At 35.8% G+C, this 25,080-nt stretch overlaps 1 protein-coding gene across 1 annotated transcript in view; it reads left to right on the plus strand.

Annotated features, from left to right (window-relative positions):
- The window catches only part of LOC145539796 (uncharacterized), a 634,383-nt gene that overhangs the window by 521,340 nt on the left and 87,963 nt on the right, over positions 1-25,080 (plus strand). Inside the window, exon 5 of the mRNA XM_081573949.1 lies at positions 14,233-14,324. Within this exon, the coding sequence (XP_081430075.1) occupies positions 14,233-14,324 (92 nt within the window). The remainder of the gene's footprint in view (positions 1-14,232; positions 14,325-25,080) is intronic.

The raw sequence follows: 25,080 nt of genomic DNA on the forward strand, positions 1-25,080 counted from the left end.
TGAAAACCTTCTGAAAGAGAATAGTCATTTGCTACATGTAATATGTGCAAGTTGGATGTAGTTTTTCAGAAAGAGATTTTCCAAGATCCTGCCAAATTTGCTTTGACTGTAGAAGAGATGAAAGAAAAAATGTAGAAGACATGAAAACAATCAGTTTTAAGCCACTTTTTACAACAGTGAACCAATATCATAAGAGTAAGGGATCACCAACAAAAAGCCTTAGACTACAAATCTTATATTTTATCAGAAGTACTGTCAAAATGGTAGTGCAGGAGAGCAAAATAAAATTGGAGTGTACTTTCCAATGGTCATGAAATCCTTTCTGTGTATTTGATCTGAGTGGGTTATATACAGAGAAAAGACAAATGCAGACAAAAATTCCTCAACTCCCTTATCCACAAATGACCACAAATGGGAAGTTCCCCTGGAGAAGGGAAAGGCTACCCACTCCAGTATTCTGGCCTGGAGAATTCCATGGTCGCAAAGAGTCAGACACGACTGAGCAACTTTCACTTTCACTTCACTACTTGATATTTATTTATTTTACCTTTTTACTTACCAATTGATTTTTAAGTCTTCATGGATATTAGTGCTATATGTTTCATTATGTAAATAGCATAACAAAGGCAGCTGAATTTTCCCAAACCCCATCAGCTACTATCTTTATTGTGGTTATATATGGTGGGTGGGGTGTTTCTTGAAAATTTGTTCACTACAAATTTATCTTTAGAAAATGAAACCTGAAGGAAAAGAAACACTTTTATACTGAAACCCAGATATATTACCATTTTGTGTTTCAAGCTCATGGATTTCCTCTCTAATTCTTACCCAACACATCCAGATTATGGCTTCTGGTGGAGCTGCCTGATCACACAGTGGGAAAGATACCTTAATGGATGTCGGAAGTAGGTTATTGAAAAGACTAATGGAAGTGTTTTAAGAATTGCAAGTACTCTTCATATTAGAACCTTTGTCTTAAAGGTGACAATATTAACAATAACAATCCTCTCTAACAAAACACTAATATCAGGTCTGACTCAGTAAAAGCCACTGGTTCCACTCTGCTCTGTCCACGGATGCCCTGATTTCCATTTCTAGTCCTGAGTACATATTGTTCAATCCAATAGCCTAAATTTTTACTAGTAAAACAGAAAGTCAAAATGAATTCAGTAATTAGCTTTCCCATTAGGGGTCTCATTTAATTTCAAAGCTAATGCTATCCACATTTCCATTTCCAGTTAATCCAAATATAGAAATGCTATAGTAACCAGACAATATGTTCTTTGAAGCTCCAATCTTATGACATTGTCATGGCATCAGCAAACTTTCATCAGAGACGTTATTATAGAACACAATTCTGAACTAATAGAACTTTTTCTCATTTTTTTTCCTTGAGTGTACTTATTTTGCAATTTTAAAACGTTTGAGAAGTAGGCAACTTCTCCTGGTCTGATTTGCTGAGAAAATTTTTAAGCATTTGTAAACAGGATGAATCTTTTTGTAAGATTCAGAATGGAATAATATGGATTGAGAGTATTTTGAGATCATATCCCCAAAACATAAAGCAGTTGTGAAAAATTTCCTTCAGAACTGGTGAAAATAAACATAGGCCTAACTGGTGGGATAGAGTTACAGGTTCCATTTCAGTAGCAGGTTTGGCATATGTGAAATTATGTAATGTTGTAATCATTCTTTTAGCTCTTTGTGGGGCTATAGATCTATATTCTAAACTTATCTAATAAAACACTGATTTTTGAAGCTATATCTAATTGTTCTCCAGTAGAAAAAAATTGTTAAATGGATTATGGCATTTGCCTGCTCCCTGTCCAGCAACAAGGAGGCTTATTTTTGAATGTGGTTAATTCTACATAAGTCACATTTTCAACTTATGCTGTCAGGGTTTCCCTAGAGAAAGACAGAGCTAGAGATTTGTCGCTGGGTAAATATTTAAATATATAATTATATGGCTCTTACCTATGTTCATACTTATGTAAGAAGCAGAATAAAATGTCATTCTTACCACTCAGAGGCCAAACTGGAAGACTATATCCAGGAAAATGTCTGATCAATTCATAGAAACAATAGGCTTGAGACAACCCAAAAAGAAATACAAGAGCTATCTGATCAAAAATAATCACAAACAGAGAAAATGAAAAGAAGCATTCAGAGAGATCCAATGCCTACTGTCATCAAAATGAGTACTATTGAGTACAATGAGATAAATTGGATCCTCTCAAGTGGTTGGAATTATGATGATTAGGATAGCTTTATAGGAATAATTTTTAGATGGCTGCAATGTGGTTTTCAAATAAGGATTATACAATAACAGTTTTTAAAATCTTCTTAAAAACTGGTCAGGCGATAGGGTTGTGTGACCTCTGCTTCCTAGAACCAAATCAAAGGCAGGCTGTTTCATAAGAACAGAGCACCACCTTGTGTCGGTAAGTTATTACACCTCCCTGGGACACCTAGGGAGGCCCTTGCCATCAGCAGAAGAGAGCTTGTCAGTAATGCTACTGAATAAAACAGGCAAATATAATAGCTACTCAGTCGTTTTAAGCTCAGCCTTACATATTAGCGGAGTTTATATTCTAAGAGAGATAAGGAACGAAAACAATATGAAGAGATAGCTAGTTAGACAAATATTTTTTGTAACTTTTAATATAAACACTTCATCTCCAGAAAGAATTTTGTAATCTAAATTCATCGCTCTGATCTCAAGTTGATTTTGCATTTAACAAATCATGCTCATTATTTTTTAACTTGAGCCAGGTTAAACATCAACAAAGCAATTTTGAATTTGAAATAACTTAGAAGTACATTCATTATCTCCTGAGTATTCAGTAAATAAAGTTATTTAGAAACCACCAAATGTCAACTGTCTCAAGTTGAAAATAAATTCACCTTTTATGTTTCTAGTAAAACCATAAGAGTATTTATGTAGTAAGAAGTAGTCAAATAGCATTACAAACCTTCACTTTTGTAGAGTCATGGATCTAAGTGTTTTATATTTTATATAAAATAAGAAATTTAGAGTATTGCAAATGTAGTCTTCAAATTAAACTTGCCTCATCCTCAGTATTCCTAGGGCACTGGTTTAATAAAATTAAAACAGTTTCATGTTAAAGTGATTTTGGCTCATGTCTCATCTTCTGTCTTCAGTTCTTTGACACAGGACCTGGCCTCACCCTTTTTTACGTCCCTGTCTACCTAGAAGAGTACTTAAGCTATAGAATATTCTGCAGTGGTAGAAATGTTTTCTGCATTGTCCAATGTGGTAGTCACTAGGCAATTGAAATGTGGTTTGTGTGACTAAGAAATTTCAAATTGCATTTAATTTTATTTGACATAACTTAAATTTAAATATTCATATGTGACTAGTGCCTACTGTATGGACAGGGTAGATCTACAAAAATGCCTTAACAGAAAAATCTCTGTTGAATGAATAAATGTCAAGGTATTTGAACATGATATGTTAAATGATTTCTACTTTTTTAGTGTAGGAAGTAATTAAAATTGTAATCTTCACATTATATATCTTTTCTCAAGTAAAGCTTGAGAACTCAATAACTCATCCATGTGAGAATTCTTCATAATCTAAATAAGTGAGATAGTTTTGCTTGCTGCCTCTACTTCTGTTCTTCATTTTCATATGGTTTAAAAATCATTTTGTTTTCTTCAAGTGAAGTGCAAATGTTAGTCACTCAGTTGTGTCCGACTCTTTGCGACCCCATGGAGGCCAGGCTCCTCTGTCCATGATATTTCCCAGGCAAGAGTACTGGAGTGGGTTGCCATTTGCTTCTCCAGGGGATCTTTCTGACCCAGGGATCAAACACAGGTCTCCTGCATTGCAGGCAAATTCTCTAGCCACCAGGGAAGCTGGAGGAATTCTGAAAGCAATAAATTTAATTATTGGTTTCATTAAAATAACATAGGAGAATTTTTACACAGCTATGTAAGTAGCTTTGAAATATCTATGAGTAGATTTGAAGTTTTTATGAGTAGATTTGAAATTCAGTACAATCTTGTCCAAAAGTTCAAAGTAAAGTTATAGTAGGAACCTCTTATCTCATTAATTCTTTTTCTGTCTCCATCCTGAGCAAGTACTTAGGACCACATGGCATCCTGAAAAGTTGGAAAGTATATGGGCATATCTTAATATTTTGCATTTAAATTCAAACTTTATTTGCCTTTGTTCAGCAAATATTTATCAAATCTGTATTATACATCATGCAATCTTCCAGGTACTGGGGCTGATATAAAAATAAACTCTATTCACATCCTTAACATTTGCAACTTTGGGACCAGGAATCAGTTACTTTTAACAGTTAAAAATATATATAGAATATTTAATTCTTCCAGCAGCTCAGTGAGATGCAATTATTAACTTCATTTTATAAATGATAAAAATACATTTTAAAGATGTTAAATAACTTCTTTAAAATATTATAATTGATAAATGGGAAAGTCAGGATTTGAAGTTGTGTCCTATTATTTGCAAGCCAGAAACTGGTCGCATCTATGCTACACTGAATGGTCTATAAATAGGAATTTTAAGCATTTCTTTCTCCAGGAGATCTTCCTGACCCAGGAATCGAACCCCAGTCTCCTGCACTACAGGCAAATTCTTTACCATCTGAGCCACCAGGGAAGCCCAAACAAAAGATTATGAGGGCCTAAAGAGCTTCATAGGAAATGTTATGAAAACTTGGATAAGGAAGTCATTGAAAGTGGAGTATGTCTCATGAATTTGAGTTTATGGAGTATATTCTTCTTTGATATATAGGATTCAAGCATAATGAAACATAATGAAGTACTTTGTCTCATAATCAGATAAACAAATATTTGCCAAGCAATATCTAATTTGAGCTAGAGACAAAACAGATCCCCTGATTATATAAACTAGTATTGGATGCTGTGCAGGAATTCCTGATCATGCCTTTTAAATTCATCCATGGACATCTCTGAAACACTATTGGAATAAAATATCCCTAAACATCATCAGACAGTGTTTTGTGCTTAATCACTAAATATGAACTGGAAAACAGATTTGGATCTTCTAAATGGCTAAGAAGTATTCCATTGTATATATGTATCATGTTTTCTTTACCCATTCCTCTGTTAATGGACACTTAGGTTGTTTCCATGTCTTGACTATTATAAACACTACTGCAGTGAAGATTGGGGTGCATGTATACTTTCAAACCATGTATTTTTCCTGACATGTGCCCAGAAGTGGGATTGCTGGATCATATGATAGCTCTATTTTTAGTTCCTTAAGGAACTTTCATATTGTCCTCCATAGTGGCTGTATCAATTTACATTCCCAACAATAGTGTAGGAGGGTTCCTTTCTCTCCACACTGTCTTCAGCATTCATTGTTTGTTGATTTTTTTTGATGGTGGCTGTTCTGATTGGTGAGAAGTGATACCTCATTGTAGTTTTGATTAGCATCCTCTAATAATTAACAATGTTGAACATCTTTTCATGTGCTTCTTGACAATTAAATAGACAGCTCTGATATCTAGTTTTTGAGTTTTGATTGAAGAGGTGATGACCACCCTTTGTAGAAAAACTGTATTATTTTCAAGAAACTGTATTTTGTACATGTGTATTTAAATGTGAAAATCTAATATTGGATTAGTTTAGTTTCATGTCAAAATAACCAATGTTTATTAAGTTAATGTTTACTGAACCTATCAGTTAACATCTGTCACCACACATAGTTAGCATTTTTTTCTTGAAATGAGAAATTTTAAGACCTACTCTTTTATCAACTTTCCAATATCCAATACAGCATCATTGACTCTAGTCACCATACTGTCCATGACATCCCCAGGATTTATTTATCTTATAAGTGGAAGTTTGTACCTTTTAATCACCTTCAGTCATTTTGCTCACTTCCCAAGCCCTCACCCTGGCAACTGCCAGTCTGTTCTCTTTAACCACGAGTACAGTATTTTTTTTTAAAGTCTGGTAAATTATTCTATTTCACTTATTTTATTTTTTGTATTTCCTTGTGTTTTGTTATAGCTGGATTTCACGCCTAGCCAGTTTAGCTTATGATGAAGCAGTTTTGTACTCCACCAAAAACATTAATTAGTTCTTTAGTTTTTTTCTTTTTTATTTACTTACAGACATCTATGAGATTAACCAATTTACAAGTCTTTGCTTCTGGAGTGCTTAGAATGTATCCAGAACTGCATCAGGGAATACAAAAGGGGTGAGGGAATACAAAAGTTATGTCCTCACAGAACTTACAAGTTGCTTGGGTACCAGAATTAACAAATATCATCAGTATTATTGGGAAAAAAATTAAATAACATTAGGTCAATAAAACAAAAGGAATGGAAAAAAAAAGATTCATGTGAACTCAGTATTCTTTTCATAACAGCCCTGGGAGGTAGGAATTATTTCACTCTATTTTATAGATAAGAAAGCGAATATCAAAGAAGCTAACTAGCTTTTGAGAATTTGACTACATGGGTTATGTTCTTTCTGCTGTGTCACAGTGTTAGGGAAAGCCAGAGGTAGTACTCAAGCTGAGTTTCCAAAAATGTCTTTGGTTGAAATAAACAGAGGACAAAGGTCAGCAACAGAGCCCAAGGTGGCAATGAATATGACAGAGGAAGAGGCTTGCCTGATGAGCCAGAGCTATGTGTTGGCTATTAAGACTTTGGACCAGAGACAGAAGGTCTTGGAAGCCATGCACACTAAGGAGCTATTCTTTTTGTGATAGATTTCAGAGCAGGGCAATTATATATTTAAATGACATTCCCAGGAAGATTTCTTCATAGGTAAAGATGGATGAGAGTGGGGAAAAAATAGTTGGCAATTAGAGGGTCATTTGTCTGGAAGAATTGTAGAGAAAATACTGCACTGAATACAAAGATTAAGAAACCTCTTTTTATTCTTCTAAACTCTGAGCTTCTATAATGAGGGGTGTATTCATCATTTGTATTTATGTATCCACCACTACTGTGGGCAAGAATCCCTTAGAAGAAATGGAGTAGCCATCATGGTCAACAAAAGAGTCCGAAATGCAGTACTTGGATGCAGTCTCAAAAACGACAGAATGATCTCTGTTCATTTCCAAGGCAAACCATTCAATATCACGGTAATCCAAGTCTATGCCCCGACCAGTAACACCGAAGAAGCTGAAGTTGAACGGTTCTATGAAGACCTACAAGACCTTCTAGAACTAACACCCAAAAAAGATGTCCATTTCATTATAGGGGACTGGAATGCAAAAGTAGGAAGTCAAGAAACACCTGGCGTAACAGGCAAGTTTGGCCTTGGAGTACAGAATGAAGCAGGGCAAAGACTAATAGAGTTTTGCCACGAGAACGCACTGGTAATAGCAAACACCTTATTCCAACAACACAAGAGAAGACTCTACACGTGGACATCACCAGATGGTCAACACCGAAATCAGATTGATTATATTCTTTGCAGCCAAAGATGGAGAAGCTCTATACAGTCAGCAAAAACAAGACCGGGAGCAGACTGTGGCTCGGATCATGAACTGCTTATTGCCAAATTCAGACTTAAATCGAAGAAAGTAGGGAAAACCACTAGACCATTCAGGTATGACCTAGATCAGATCCCTTATGAGTATACAGTGGAAGTGACAAATAGATTTAAGGGACTAGACCTGATAGACAGAGTGCCTGATGAACTATGGACAGAGGTTCGTGACATTGTACAGGAGACAGGGATCAAGAAAATCCCCATGGAAAAGAAATGCAAAAAAGCAAAATGGCTGTCTGAGGAGGCCTTACAGATAGCTGGGAAGAGAAGAGAAGCGAAAAGCAAAGGAGAAAAGGAAAGATATTCTCATCTGAATGCAGAGTTCCAAAGAATAGCAAGGAGAGATAAGAAAGCCTTCTTCAGCGATCAGTGCAAACAAATAGAGGAAAACAACAGATTGGGAAAGACTAGAGACCTCTTCAAGAAAATTAGAGATACCAAAGGAACATTTCATGCAAAGATAGGCTCGGTAAAGGACAGAAATGGTATGGACCTAACAGAAGCAGAAGATATTAAGAAGAGGTGGCAAGAATACACAGAAGAACTGTACAAAAAAGATCTTCACGACCCAGATCATCACGATGGTGTGATCACTCACCTAGAGCCAGACATCCTGGAATGTGAAGTTAAGTGGGCCTTAGAAAGCATCACTACGAACAAAGCTAGTGGAGGTGATGGAATTCCAGTTGAGCTATTTCAAATCACTCAAAGGTGATGCTGTGAAAGTGCTGCACTCAATATGCCAGCAAATTTGGACAACTCAGCAGTGGCCACAGGACTGGAAAAGGTCAGTTTTCGTTCCAATCCCAAAGAAAGGCAATGCCAAAGAATGCTCAAACTACCGCACAATTGCACTCATCTCACATGCTAGTAAAGTAATGCTCAAAATTCTCCAAACAAGGCTTCAGCAATATGTGAACCGTGAACTTCCAGATGTTCAAGCTGGTTTTAGAAAAGGCAGAGGAACCAGAGATCAAATTGCCAATATCCGCTGGATCATCAAAAAAGCAAGAGAGTTCCAGAAAAACATCTGTTTCTGCTTTATTGACTATGCCAAAGCCTTTGACTGTGTGGATCACAATAAACTGTGGAAAATTCCTCAAGAGATGGGAATACCAGACCATCTGACCTGTCTCTTGAGAAACCTGTATGCAGGTCAGGAAGCAACAGTTAGAACTGGACATGGAACAACAGACTGGTTCCAAATAGGAAAAGGAGTACGTCAAGGCTGTATATTGTCACCCTGCTTATTTAACTTCTATGCAGAGTACATCATGAGAAACGCTGGGCTGGAAGAAACACAAGCTGGAATCAAGATTGCCGTGAGAAATATCAATAACCTCAGATAATGCGGATGACCCCACCCTTATGGCAGAAAGTGAAGAAGAACTAAAGAGCCTCTTGATGAAGGTGAACGAGGAGAGTGAAAAAGTTGGCTTAAAGCTCAACATTCAGAAAACTAAGATCATGGCATCTGGTCCCATCACTCCATGGGAAATAGATGGGGAAACAGTGGAAACAGTGTCAGACTTTACTTTTTTGGGCTCCAGAATCACTGCTGATGGTGACTGCAGCCATGAAATTAAAAGACGCTTACTCCTTGGAAGGAAGGTTATGGCCAACCTAGATAGCATGTTTAAAAGCAGAGACATTACTTTGCCAACAAAAGTCCGTCTAGTCAAGGCTATGGTTTTTCCAGTGGTCATGTATGGATGTGAGAGTTGGACGGTGAAGAAAGCTGAGCGCCGCAGAATTGATGCTTTTGAACTGTGGTGTTGGAGAAGACTCTTGAGAGTTTCTTGGACTGCAAGGAGATCCAATCAATCCATCCTAAAAGAGATCAATCCTGGGTGTTCATTGGAAGGTCTGATGTTGAAGCTGAAGCTCCAATACTTTGGCCACCTCATGCGAAGGGTTGACTCATTGGAAAAGACCCTAATGCTGTGTAGGATTGGGGGCGGGAGGAGAAGGGGACGACAGAGGATGAGATGGTTGGATGGCATCACCGACTCGATGAACATGGGTTTGGGTGGACTCCGGGAGTTGGTGATGGACAGAGAGGCCTGGCATGCTGCAATTCATGGGGTCGCAGAGAGTCGGACACGACTGAGCGACTGAACTGAACTGATCCACCATTTTCTTCTTAGCCAATGCAATGTGGCTTCCATAACCACCATTTTCAATTATGTTGCTCAACAAAAGAATAATTTGCAAAAGACCACTTATTTATTTTAGATCTCCACCAGAATATAAGTGCCAGAAGTATAAGAAAGAAAAAGCATCTTACTCATCTCAATATCCTTAGAACTTTTAATATATCCTGGTACATAGTAAATGCTGTAGAAATGTGCTTTTCAATTTTACATGATCGGCTTTTGCTTAAATCATTATGTTTATCTTTCAGGCTTAGTGTGGGAACATATTTACATGGCAAGATTGGAAATAGATATTATGCAATGCTTAGCAAAGGTGCTCACGGGAGAATCACATACTGGAATGTAACTAAGTTTAAAATGATGGTGGCTTAATTCTAATTACTTAGAAGCTGATTAGTTTGCGAATTGTCCACAGATCCCCTGCTTCTCTTCCTTGTAACTGCTGCCAACTTTTGGCTAGTTTTGTGCTCATTAGCACATCCTCTAGAGCTTGGGCAAGGCATGGGTATGACCTTTTGAGTCTGTCCATTTGGCTGCTTATTAACAGTTTTGGGGAGGATTTTGTGAGATATGGATTGGAACTACTGACAAAGATGAATATTTTATATTATTACACATAGGTTTTATTTATTCATGTTATTATTCATTCTTTCTGCATGACCTATATGAAAGGTAAATGTGTAATGTGAGTATAATATACATAATGTTCTCTATCAACATGAACATTTGCTGACATTCCATACATATGAATTATAATGGGAATAGATTTTCAAATCCAAAGGTTAAATTCAACACAGTTGTCATGCCAAAATAATTCAGTGTGATAGAATCTTGTATGTCTCTTAAAGTTCAAGGAGCTAGATGACTTATGTAACTTCCTACAAAAATTTTTTTTAATATATCTTTTAAGAAGAGCCACATGTCTTATTTTAATGACTTAGTTTGACCACAAACTCATATAGAGGTAATGAATATACCAAGTTCTGTGATGGATGGCAAAATAATGTAGAAAGACATGAAGAAAAAACATACAAAATAAACTGTAATTATAAAGTCAAATTAAAGATAAAGTGGAGATATCAGGAAAGAAATTTAATTATATAGATAATTTTCTACAGGACTCATGGGACTTATGATTTACCAATAGTTGCATTTTCTAAAGAGGTGCAGTAAAAATGCCCAACTGTGAAGACTTATTCAACTGTTTGATGAAATATGTTCCTCTTATGATACAAACTAGTCTTCTGTGATTGTGGAATTGCTACATAAAATATGTTACATAGAATATGCTACATAAAATATGTTATTCTAACTAGCACATGTTTGTGTGATTAATAAGGAGGTTAAGGATTGTATAGGTACAAAGATCAAACTGGAATATTTTATCTTTCGGGAAGACACAAATGGAAGTAAAAACATAGTCAATGATATTTTTTACTTTTTTTTGAAAAATTAAATTCAAAATGGATTTGGTCTCAAAATTTTACTAGATATTTGCTAGATATACACCAAAATAATATAGATGAAAATAAGAAGTATGGCTTGAATGGATGGAGAAAATTATGCAATATCTATGAAGAGGTTTTATTTACTTTGCTGAAAGTCATTTGTACTAGTTTTAAATGGGCAGTAATAAATCAAATTATATCATTCTTAAATGCAGTTCTTAATAAAATGTGTTTCTCAGTATAACACAAATATGCTCATCTCAAGTTATGCCATGCTTTACTCAATGTTTTCAAGAATTATAAAGTGCAGTCAGTGAAGTTCTTACTAATCAGATTTTACTGTCTTTCCAAAATTTACAAAAAATAAAGTGAGATATAAATATACATACAAATAAACAAATAAGTTTAGTAATATCCAAATTCCTAGTTTTAAATGCATCAATCCAATATACTGTCACAAATTCTGTTTGTATCAGAAATATTCTGAGGGAAGAGGCAAGTAATTTAGTTATTTTAGCAATGTCACTTGACTATTTAGGAGCCTGCCAGAGAAGCATTACCAGTAACTGATTAATGCAAATTTATATTTTTTATTTTTGTGCTTTCTTTGCACAGATAGTTGTAAACAGGACTGGTATCTGAATGGTACTCATCAGTACTAGTTGTTTATGGATGGCATCTGTTCTGTAGGGTCCATGCGAAAGCCATACTAGCCGTTGAATCTCTTGAATAACATCCTAGTTGTAAAATAATTACACTCTCTCATATACATGAAAACAGGAATTTTGCCAGTGGATAACTAGCCTTAGAAAACAAACCATTCTTAAAAATTAATAACTATTTGTTCATTTTACATAGAAAAGTAACCATGTTCTTTATACTTTCTAAAAGCTCATGTTATAAATGGATTATTCTCAAAATAAGGAGTATTGTGATTTATAGAAGGACACCAGCAGATGCATCCTAAAGACATATAATTTCTTTAATGATACAAGACAGAGATAGCTTTGCAGAGATTAACTAGAACAGGTGTTAACACAGCATGCTCCCAGAAAGGAGCGGTTTGGCCACCCTCAGATCCCAAAGGGGAAGTCAGCAACTCAGGAAACCACCTGTGTGGGGTTAGGAAGGCATCAAGTATTAGGAGCTCTCTGTTTCACCTTTTCAGCGATTTTATATCCCCCTGAGAACTCCTTCCAACTGCGCAGGGACTCTTACAACGTGTCTGTCTGCACCCTAGTTCCGGAGCAAAACAACCTTGGTGCATTCCTCAGTCATGTCTTGTTCACATGTGAAACAAACTCTGTTTCCCAGCAGGTGTCCTCAGCTGGCCCAGGCTTCAGGCCCGTGTGACTACTCCTGGAGGAGTATTGTGACTTCTTCTACTAGTCGGCCTGGATCCAGTATTCTAATGTGTGAACAGTGGAATAAATAATTTACTTTTTATTCAACTAACTACTACTTTTCTCAGCTTCAGACAATGAGAACTACTAAGTCCTCACTCGGCACCCAAAACATGATGAATATCTACTCTCCCTCTGTCTGGAGTTTCTCTCCATGCAGAAGATGCCATTTCATTTGGGTATATCACACACTTAGTGTAAGGTTTTGTAGAGCTATTCATTTAGTATTAGATGAACTCTTTTTTCTTCGGGATATAAAATGTAGTGAAGACAGAGATTCTTCTTGCCTCAAGAGCTCTAGAGATGACACATTGTTCTGGGAGCTTATAGGGTAGAAGAATGGAATACATTAAGGGATTTATCATGTTCTCCAATCTTGAAAACATACAAGAAGTTACACAGAAATGCGCACACACACACACACACACACACACACACACACACACACACACACATGCCTCTAGGTGTTTATAATAGCATCCACTGGAATTATCTTCTAGTCCTGAGGTCTTCTTCTTTCCTGAACACTTATTTTCTTTAGAACATCATACCCCATACAGGGCCATTGAGTTTTGTCTACCTTCTGCTTTTCTTGAAGTAGAGAAGAGATGAGAAAGCATAGTAACCTTTCTCGGAGCTCTAACACAGAACAAAGGTCAAATAAGCCCAGACTATATAATAGATGCCTTACACATAGGGTATTCAGTAATCCAATTTAAGAACATATATTAATAAAACATGCCAAAATATGTTTCTCCATCATTCTTACGAACACAAATGTTCTTTGCACATACAATTAGAAGTGGTTATATTCATTTGCATTCATCTTTACTAGACACATGGTCAGTTCAGTTCAGTTCAGTTCAGTCGCTCAGTCGTGTCCGACCCTTTGCGACCCCATGAATTGCAGCATGCCAGGCCTCTCTGTCCATCACCAACTCCCGGAGTCTACCCAAACCCATGTCCATCGAGTCGGTGATGCCATCCAACCATCTCATCCTCTGTCGTCCCCTTCTCCTCCCACCCCCAATCCTACCCAGCATCAAGGTCTTTTCCAATGAGTCAGCCCTTCACATGAGGTGGCCAAAGACACATGGTAGGAAAGGTTTATTGCTGCAACATGGAAATCCTTTTATTTATTTTTTAAAAAATTTCAACTTGGAGTGAGAAGAATCTGTGCAAAATCTAGAATAGCTATATTGTTTAACAGAGTGAACTTGCTTTTACAATTGAATTTCAAGACACTTTATTTCTTTTGAGTTTTTCTTTTTCTTTTTAAGTTACAAAGCAATGGATACTTAGAGAAATAAATAAGAGATAAAGAAAAATTGTTAATCAACTAAACTAGTACTGTTAGCCACTAGAGCGCTTCCCTCAAATGTAACTCTTATGGAATCCTTACACGTCATTTTTAAGCTTATACAAATTTTATTCATATATAGGTGTATATAAATATATATATATTTATTTCTGTTCTCCTCTTCTTTTGCTAAATATATATAGGATTCTGCTAGAGAATTTACTGTGAAACTGCTTTTTTGTTCAATACATCACGGACACTCTTGCAAGTCAATATACAGAGCTCTGACTTTCTTTCAAATAACTACCTGATATTTCATAGTGTGGATCTTCTGGAAGCTATTCAACCATTCTCCTAAAAGTGACATAATGGTTTTTGTTGTTATTATTTTCTAGTATTTGTAACATTGGGCAAAACTGCAGTACACTCTTGCCTCCATATCTTCCTGCGCATTGACAACACTGTGGTTCCTCCAGCCTATGTTCCCGTAAGTGAAGTTTCTGGGTCAATGTCTTGTTTTTATTTAAAATGTTATGTTATTTTATAAGAGGTTTTATTAAGCTGCACTCCTACCAGTAAAACTCACTTTGGCTGCATGTTGCAGTGCTTTTACTTTTTATTAACTCAGTAGGTGAAAAAATGATACTTTGTGTTATTCAAGTCTGTTTTTTCCTGATTACCAGTGAGGTTGAGGATCTAATTTTATGCTCCTTATTCATGTGCATTTCTTCTATGTGAATCTTTTCCTTGTCAGTTTATAAGAACTTTTGTCACTTTATAGATGTTTACCTTTTGTCATTTGGCTTCAGATATTTTTATTTATGGTTTTGTGATATGAAGGTTCAAGTTCATATGTCGTCATATATATTCTTTCCTATTATTGCTTTTGGGTTTCATTATTTGCTTTAAGATTTTCTTTATTCTAAATTAAAAATACTTCTTAGTACTTTTCTAACTTTTAATCTATAATTTAGAACTTTATTATGTTAGAGATTTCTTAATGGTTTGAGGTAGGGGCTCTAACTTTTTTATTCTTAAGGATAGACAATTCTAATACTTCTGAGTAAAATGCCATCTAAGCTATTTACTATTTTCCTAAACACTATTTTCCATTTGGGGATTTTTTGAATTGGGTTTCCAGCTTGTTTTGTTATTATTGCAATGACTTTATGGTATGTTTTGGTATCAGGTAAGGTGCTTCAAACCCTGTCTCCAAGAATTGTATTTTTCAAAACATTTTTGGTTATGTTTTTAGTTTTTAAGGAGAATTTTAGTATAATTCTGTCAACTTCAATATAACTTTATTTTAAATTATAACATACCAATTGTAACTATATATATATATATTTTGTATGTGTATATAAACTATATACTATAGAAAGGCTATATACTATACTATACTATAGAAAGGCTATATATACTTATATATACTTATAGAAAGGCTATATATACTTATATATACTTATAGAAAGGCTATATACTATACTATACTATATACTATAGAAAGGCTATATACTATACTATATACTATATAGTAGTACTATATAGTACTATTTAGTACTATAGTAGTATAGTAGTACTATACTATAGTATACTACTGTACTATACTACTATAGTACTATATAGTACTATATAGTACTATATCCTATATACTATACTATACTATAGAAAGGCTATATATAATTATATATACTTATAGAAAGGCTATATATACTTATATCGAAAGTATATACTATATACTATACTATACTATCGGAGAAGGCAATGGCACCCCACTCCAGTACTCTTGCCTGGAAAATCCCATGGATGGAGGAGCCTGGTAGGCTACAGTCCATGGGTCGCTAAGAGTCAGACACGTCTGAGCGACTTCACTTTCACTTTTCCCTTTCATGCACTGGAGAAGGAAATGGCAACCCACTCCAATATTCTTGCCTGGAGAATCCTAGGGACGGTGGAGCCTGGTGGGCTGCCGTCTATGGGATCGCACAGAGTCAGACACGACTGAAGTGACTTAGTAATAGTAGTATACTATACTATACTATAATATAGAAAGGCTATATACAGTTATATATATATATACTTATATATACTTATACTTACTATACTATACTATACTATACTATATACTAAGTATATACTTATACTAAGTATAAGTATATATAAGTACTAAGTATATACTTATATATACTTACACTTACTATACTATACTGTAAGTATATAAGTATATATAAGTATAAGTATATACTTATACTTATATATACTTATACTATACTATACTATACTACTATACTATACTATACTGTACTATACTATACTATACTATACTGTAGAAAGGCTATATATGCTTATATATATATACTTATATATAGTTATAAAAAGGCTATATACTATAGCCTTTCAAAGTATAAAATCTCATTAAGCAGCATGATTACATTCTTTAATGAAATTTTCAGCTTTTTTTCTCATAGGTACTATATCTTTTTAATAAAAATTTATCTGATGTTTTTGGTACTTTTGTTTGCTTTTGTAAATAGATTTTTCTCCTCATTTCAGAGACTTTATATTTTATTTTAAGTTGGAGGCACTTATTAGCATATCATTGTAAAATTATCAATATCTTATGTAGGAGCATGCCCATTCCAGTATTCTTGCCTGGAGAATCCCAGGGACAGCGGAGCCTGGTGGGCTGCCGTCTATGGGGTCACACAGAATCGGACACGACTGAAGCGACTTAGCAGCAGCAGCAGCAGCAGTCATTTTCTTCAGTCTTGAAAAGTGTCAAATGATTTAAACTTAAATCTAAGAAAAAGTAAAAATAAATAAGCAGTCAGATCCTCTATATCTATAACCTTGCCTAAAGAGTAGTACTCTTTTTCTGGGAGGAATGACCCATTAGGCAACTGCCAAGTGTTAAAAATAATACACAAATGTGGAGGAAAATAAAGAGCAACTCTTAGTCAATCAATTCACTGGAATAAACCCTAGAGGCCATTTAAAAGACAAATGTCAACCTCAGAAAACTGTCGTCCCATTCAGTATACTTAGTAACCTTCCATAAAAAATATATTAGCTGGTAAAAATAAATCAAATATCTTCCACATTTCCTGTGTAAGAGCTAACAGAAGTTCAATTATCATTTCCTATGCTTGTCTTAAATGGAGTTTGGTTAGGATATCAATCAGTAAAATCATGTTGAATTGATGTTTTGAGCGATGAAACTCAATCTAGAATAAAGTACTTTAACATATAAAAGCAATAGAGTTTATTTTTTATATTCTTTAGTTGAAGTGAACTTTTACAATAATTTAGGTATGGTTATAGCTTACAATGATGGAATCAATATATATGCTATCATTCTCCTTCAAATTATAGTATCTTCTTTCCTCACTGTAGGAAAGTTTAATGACATAAAAATTTGAAAATATATTGAAAAGCTTTAATTGCTAGCTATAACTATATAAAATAAAAATTTCTGTTTTTATTATGTTAGCAACTTTTATGATGGTATCAGTTTATTTGACAAACTTTTATGATTGAACTAGTTATATATGGGAGAAAGCAATGGCAACCCACTCCAGTACTCTTGCCTGGAAAATCCCATGGACGGAAAGCCTGGTAGGCTGCAGTCCATAGGGTCGCGAAGAGTCAGACACGACTGAGCGGCTTCACTTTCACTTTTCACTTTCATGTACTGGAGAAGGAAATGGCAACCCACTCCAGTGTTCTTGCCTGGAGAATCCCAGGGACGGCGGAGCCTGGTGGGCTGCCGTCTATGGGGTCGCACAGAGTCGGACACGACTGATGCGACTTAGCAGCAGCAGCAGCAGCAGTTTATATATATAATAATAATAATATAAAACTACTGATACTTTTTGATGCCTTTTAAAAAAAATCAGTGGTCACAATGTGAATATTATCCATTTAAGACTTGTCTGTGAATAATCTACTAGGTAAATAAATTCAAATCATTATCATTGAACTTTCCTACTCTTTCTCTAAAAGAGACTCTTCATAAATAAACGAGCAGTTTTCACTAGTTACGATTTCCTACTAATACTGAAGTTGGATTTCTATTCTTGTCCCAGAAGTTTTCAGTAACTTTTCTCAAGGACTTGTAATGAAACTTGCCATGTGCCCTGTCATCTGCCCAATTGTTCTACTCACTAACTTGAAAAACAGTTGTTTGAAAGAACTCTAATGACAAGCTTCCAAAGAAAGCAGCTAAATTTGTTTCACATAGATATATAGGGAAATAGAAAATAAATTTAACTACAATAAAATGTTTTCAAAAAATTGAAAGCATTTTATTGTAGGCAGATGTCCTAGTTTTAAAATATAATCCTCAAAATCTTTAGTACTTTTCCCACTGAGATGTGGGATCTGTGTCCTGTCCTGTCCCTTAAATCTGGGCTCTGAGGCTGCTTGTTTGTGGAGAATACTGGGAGTCATACTGGACCAGTTTCCCATCCCTGGCCTTAAGAAGCTGATACTTCTATTCCTTTGTCTTCAATCATTCATATCTGGAGCCCTGAGGTACCATATAAGAAATCTGAATCTGCTTGTTGTGAAAAAAATGACCACAATGAGAGGTGTTGGTGTCCTGGGTAAGCCCAGCTGAGGTCTCTGCTGACAGCGCCAGGATCAACCATCAGCCCTGTGAGTGAAGGAGCCTTGAGGTGATTCCAACTGAGACCCCAGATGTGGTGGAGTAGATCTTTCACTGTAATGTGCTTCTTTGCAGATTCCTAAAGCATACATTCAGCAAGTCTAATGAATGGTTATTTTAAGTTTGTAAATTGTGGAGCAATGTGTGACACACAGGAATAGTAACTGAAACAGAAAATGTGCCTAAAGCATATCTTCCTCAAAATCTAAGTCACAGCCCTGCAATGACAGTGGTTGAGTTTCAGAGAGGGCTGGGCTGGGGTAGGATGAAATTTAAAATAATCTTGTATGTGTGCATGCAGGTTACTTCCTTTGTGTCCGACTCTGCAACCCTATGGACTCTAGCCCATCAGGCTCCTCTGTCCATGGGATTCTCCAGGCAAGGGGTAGATTGCCATTTCCTACTTCAGAGAATCTTCCTGACTCAGGGATTTAACCTATGTCTTGTGCTTTGTATGCAGATTCTTTACTACTTGGCCACATGGGAAGCCCCAAGCCTGATTAGTAGTAGTGGTTTATAACCATGGTTCTGACACAAGCTTCAGGGCAGTTTGTGCCAGCTTGTCAATATATATAGTTTATTGATAAAATCAATATTTGTGGTTTGGACCTGGTTTTGGTACCCATGGGCTTACTGTTTGGACTGCTCACATAGCAAGGATGTGCCTGCCTGATCAGTGGGGTGTTAGAAGCACCAGCTAAGATTCCATTTTGGGGGGCCTATTTCCAAGATGTTTTATATCCATGTTGAAGGTTCCTGTTTAAGAGAGAAAGTTCTTCCAGGATGGCCCTGCAAAGAAAGGACAATTGGAATCTACAAGGAGCCTCTTGGGACCCCTTGCTGTGAGGCAACCTTGGCTCTGATGCATATCCTTAGTTTAATACTGATGTTATATTTTTATGATTTTCCTGCAATAAAGTATAGATTTGTGAATGTGATAATTGAGTCCTGTGAGTCCTGTTAGTGTCTTATTTAGTTTTCTTTAGTGTCTTATTGCCACTGTTAGTATGGATGCAGTAAGCAAACTCCTGTGCTGGTTTGAGAATATGCTCACACATACAAGTGCACATTGGTAGCCTCTTTATTGGCTAAATTACTCCTTTTCTTATCCCATTTAATGGTAACTTCTGCTCTTTCCTGTTCTTGAAATATACTACAGTCTTGACTAGGACTTTTCTTGGTGTCTTAGACAGTAAAGAATCTACTTGCAGTGCAGGAGACCCCGGTTTGATCCCTGGGTTGGAAAGATTCCCTGGAGAAGGAATGACTGACTACCCACTCCAGTACTCTTGCCTGGAGAATTCCATGCACAGAAGAGCCTGGAGGCTACAGTCCATGGGGTTGCAGAGAGTCAGGCATGACTAAGTGACTTTCACTCACTCAGAGGTTAAAAAGGCTGATGTCAAGGTAAAATATTAAAGTGCATTTCTGAAGTTGAAAAGATATATTTGCATTTGATATACTGCAATACTGTATACTAATAGGGTATTCTCATTAACCCACTGTTGGAAATGACTTTTTAGTGACAAAAAGTCAAACATAATTATGGAAACTCAAAGAGGTGTATTGGTGTTCTACTAACGTTCCCCCACCGCTAGGCAGTTCTTTAGTGAAGTTCTCATAGACATTGTCTTCTTGCTATAGTCATTAAAACAGTGGCAAAAAACTAAAACATGAGGTGGTGCACTAATATTTCAGCTGTTATTTTTCTGGGTACCGTTCTTCATTACCTTTACTTGGACATAGTCATGTGATTTGTTTTCTCCAGTGAAATATCTTCTAAAGTGATATGTCACTTCTGCATAGAAGTAGTACAGAGGGCACCATTGTCCAAATTCCCTCTGAAGATCATTGGAGTACATGGCAGGGAGTACTTTATTAATAGGAGTAACTGTAGTGGGCAGTAGCCCCTAAGTGATGGTGCTGGACATAAAATGTGAGCAAGAAATAAATGTTATATATTAAGCTGCCGATAGGGTTTGTTACTGAAGCATAACTTAGCCTATTCTAGCTAATACACGGTATTCTTATCTTAAATATGCCTTCTGATAATAGTGAACTTCTGGGATATTCTGTCTTCTATAATTCTAGGAGAGATGACTTGTTGAATGATTCTGCCATAAAACTTCCTTTTCAAAAAGATTGTTTTTAAAACATTTCCCTTTTTATTTGTGGACTTCAAATATCTTTGCAAATTGTGTTTCAGTTGCTTTTTATGTTGTGTGTCTAGGAAAGATTCTTCCCTAAAACAGGTGAGTTGAATTCTAAGGGTAAAATGGAGTATATATATTCCCTCAGTTCAGTTCAGTTCAGTTGCTCAACCATGTACGACTCTTTGCTATCCCATGGACTGCAACATGCCAAGCTTCCCTGTCCATCTAAGCCAGGTTTGCCTATGAGTGCCCAGGAGTCTCCAGCAGTGGCCTGCTGCTGGGTCAGGCCCTACCATAGTTTGGCCTCAGGCCAAACAATGGGGAGGAGGGGAACACAGTCCTGCTCATCAGCAGAAAATTGGATTAAAATTTACTGAGCATGGCCCCTCCCGTTAGAACAAGACTCAGATTCCTCCACAGTCAGTCTCTCCCATTAAGAAGCTTCCACAAACCTCTTACCCTTATCCATCAGAAGGCAGACAGAATGAAAACCACAATCACAGAAAACTAACCAAACTAATCACATGGACCACAGCCTTGTCTAATTTAATGAAACTATGAGCTATGCCTTGTAGAGCCACCCAAGATGGACAGGTCATGGTGGAAAGTTCTGACAAAATGTGGTCCACTGGAGAAGGGAATGGCAAACCACTTTATTATTCTTGCCTTGAGAACCCCATATTCCTTCAGGGAGCCATTTATTTCTTGATTTTCCTGCAGCAGTGTAGTAACTATGCTTTCAATCAATGCCCTACTTCAGTGGTTACTGGTTACACCCATTTTTGCTCGATGACAAGAGGAACACAAGCAACAATAATTTTGAAATTCATTACAATGCCAGGGTTTATATGCTCTCATTAAGCATTAATTGGTAGTTGATGGCTATTGCTATTTTTAACACTGTTAGTTCATAGCAATATAATTAGTAACGCTAAGTACAGGAACCACATTAATAGCATTACTAATTGTAAATCTGGAGATAGAAATGCAACATGACTGGTTAATTTCAAGGCAATATCTCATGACAATTAGCTGTAGGACATTTGTGCCAAACTAGAAAGGTAAATAATTTAAATACTTCCTACATCTTTTTATGGTTTGTGATCTACTTTAATGTGTGGATCTCATTCCACCTTCTGATGTTAATTTCATTTTTTTCTTTTGAATTCCCCTTTGGTATATGCTAAATAATGATTCATTTGTCTCTCTCAAGAAAAATGTATAACCATTTGTTGAACAAATTTTATTGCCCCATACCCAAGTTGCAAAAAGTAATACATTAAATGACTTACTACTTCTATTATATTGTAATTGGTTTCTAATGTTTAGTACAAAACCCCTTAATAGTCTTTGTTGTATACCCTCTCTTTCCTCATTTCTCTAGCAGTAAACTGAATCTGACCAACTTTAGAAGTCTAGTATGAAGTTTCATGATAGTGGAGTTAAGGCGGAAAGGTACAAATATAGCTACAATGTAGGAAATACAGCTATGTAAGTAAATTAAAAACAACAATAACTTGATATTCTATACCTACATTCATGTTGTTTACTCTGTACTAATTTGTTTTGTTTAGTCACCTTTTCTGAACTAGAAGAATCTATAGTTCCTACAAGACCGGAGAACTTATTCATTAATTATCCTTTTATGAGCTTTACAAAGGAAAGATTTTAGAAAGATATTCTCAATTATTTTCTTTTCAGAATGTTGATGGAATGCGTGTGAGGAGATTGGGAATGATCAGACACTGCTCATTAATCAGACACTGGTATAGTGAAAATAAAAAAAAACTTGAGTCATTGTTTAAGAAATCACAAAGTACATAATTTAATTTTGCATTAATTTTTAAAAGTTATTTTTCAGCTAGGGTATGAGCTCCTCAGAGACAGTATTGCTAACATGCCATTTCAGGCATGTCTTTGTGTTTGTTTTGGCTTCTGAAACAAACTGGATTACATTTGGAAACACTGATTTTCCTCTCTTGACTTGCTTTTCCTTATTCTTTTCACATCTGAGAGTAACCATGTGTATCTTGCTGCTTCATTGGTAATGGGGGCAACAGCCAAAATGATGATTTCAGCATGTTGAAACTTTGAATGTCAGTAGATTCTATGATTTATGATTGGTTAAAATCAGGAAAAATAAGTTGATCACTTAGTGTGTTATTGTAAAATGTTAACATACATCCAAATGCTTTTTACACAATAAGAGAAAAAGGGTAAAAGAAAGACACGTGGTTGGTGAAAACTCTCGAAGAGTTTATTTCCCATATTGGCTCTGAAGATTTTGTGAGAGTAGTAGCTTCATTATTCTCTTTCTTGAGCTTTCAACTCTTAACAGAATGTGCGTTAACCTGTCAAAATGTACTATGCTATTATTTAGTTGTAATTAGTTAATGATTATGTCACTTCTTTTGGCAAGGAATGCCCTAACTGATGAAACAATCTTCTACCTGCTTTAAAAATATACATATATAAACAATAGAGAAAAAAAGCACTGGGAAGGCACATGACGATTATTTTCTGTCACATTAGCACATTAATGTGCAGTGAATTTAAAGAAGTGGCATGAATAAGCTGCTCCACTGTATTCTTGGTAATATTGACTTTTATGGGCAATTTAGTTTTAAGTCTACAATATATGATTTAACACAGTTCTGCTTTTCCAAAGATGGAGTATGAAGGTGATCCTTGTTCAGTGAAACACCCTAAGAAAATAAATTATTTCATCTTCTTGGCGATGGTTAAGTTTAGTAGAAATAATACTACCAGTTGCTTTACTTTCATCAGGTAATCCTTTTTCAAACATAAGGTGATAATTACTTAGCTACAGCTAATTATTGCTGGATAACCTTGTGTGGCTGAGTGGGAGAGGAATGTTTCAACTTACTGCTAAAATTATTAAGAAGCCTGTCCCACCCCCCCATGAAAAAATTAGAAGTTGGAAGTTTAAGACGTTAATAACATTCTCAAATTTACTTTACTTTAGTTTCTGCAGTGTGGGAAGACAGTGTTTTTTCTTTTCTCTTGCATGTTTCATGAGGATCTGGAAATCCAAAGCAGGTAGCTAAACAGGTGATGGCTTATGATGGAGAATGTGAACTCCAAGGGCTACAATTTTCATGCCATCTGCCCCAGAGCACACACGCTTCCAGAAAGCCTGAGGTTTTCAGGATAATATATGGTGAGTCTGGAGATAAAAATTAAATACATGTGTGAATCTGTTGTGAGAAGAATGCACATTTGTAATAAAGGCAAGTTTTATGTGACCCGAGAAGAATAGGACCATGAAATGATAGAATATTTAGAATTTTAACAGCCATGTACTATCTGAAGCAGATGCACATGAGGAAGGCTACAGCCTCAGATCAGTGCCCTGGCAAACACTGAGAAGGCTGTATTTTATTGTTTCAGACCTTTATTTATCTACCAGCAGGTGTCCCTATAAGGCAGTAATATCTTACAGTTAGAACAGCTGATTATGAAAATCAGAAACTGAACCACTCATCATATTTCCAAAGATTAATGGGATTAAATCCACCATGTACTTCAAAATCTTTCTAGAGATAGATAAAGTGCAGAATAGTACAAAAGTAAATTTAGTGTACTTCTGAAAACCACATGGAGCAAAATTCCTTCTTAAAAAAAATCTAGGAGTCTCTCATGACCTTAATTAGCATTAAAACCTCTTTATAACATAAAATACTATTTTTTTATTATATCTGTGTTATCAGTTATACTTTAATATTCATTGAGTGAAGAAAATACTCAAGGTCCAAAAACTATTCTGAATTCAGTAAAATGTATTTTGTATTTAAATGAATTACGCTAGTGGTAAAGAATCCACCTGCAATGCAGGAGATGTAAAGAAATGCAGGTTTGATCCCTGGTTCTGGAAGATCCCCTAAAGTAGAGCATGGCAACCCACTCCAGTATTCTTGCCTGAAGAATCCCAAGGACAGGGGAGCCTGGCAGGCTAGAGTCCATAAGGGTCACAGAGTCAGACATGACTAAAGTGACTTAGCACACAGCATAGTCTCTTTGTACATTTGAAAAATAACAGAAAACACACACACACACACTCATATAATAATGTATGTGATACATTATATATATTACTCAAGTTTCAGCCAGTTCCAGATAGATGTATGTAGTCTGGCAGTAGCTCAAGCTACCAGTCATGAAGTAGTAATTTCTTCTCTTCCAACTTTTCATTCTTTAGTGACATGACACTTCTTGGTAAATAGAAAGCAGCATAGAGAAAAACTGTTGCAAAGAAATAAAACTGGCTCCCTTTGTTGATAAAACATTAAAACACAAAGTCAGTATCAATGCTGATTAGCATTTCTGTTTTTATAATTAACAGGCGCATTTGTTTTTCTCTTTTTAAGAGAGATAAATGCTATCGAGACCAAAGAGGTGACTTC

The sequence above is a fragment of the Giraffa tippelskirchi genome, chromosome 2 (assembly GCF_054371585.1).
Source record: "Giraffa tippelskirchi isolate mGirTip1 chromosome 2, T2T-mGirTip1v1.2.pri, whole genome shotgun sequence".
Taxonomy (NCBI): Eukaryota; Metazoa; Chordata; class Mammalia; order Artiodactyla; family Giraffidae; genus Giraffa; species Giraffa tippelskirchi.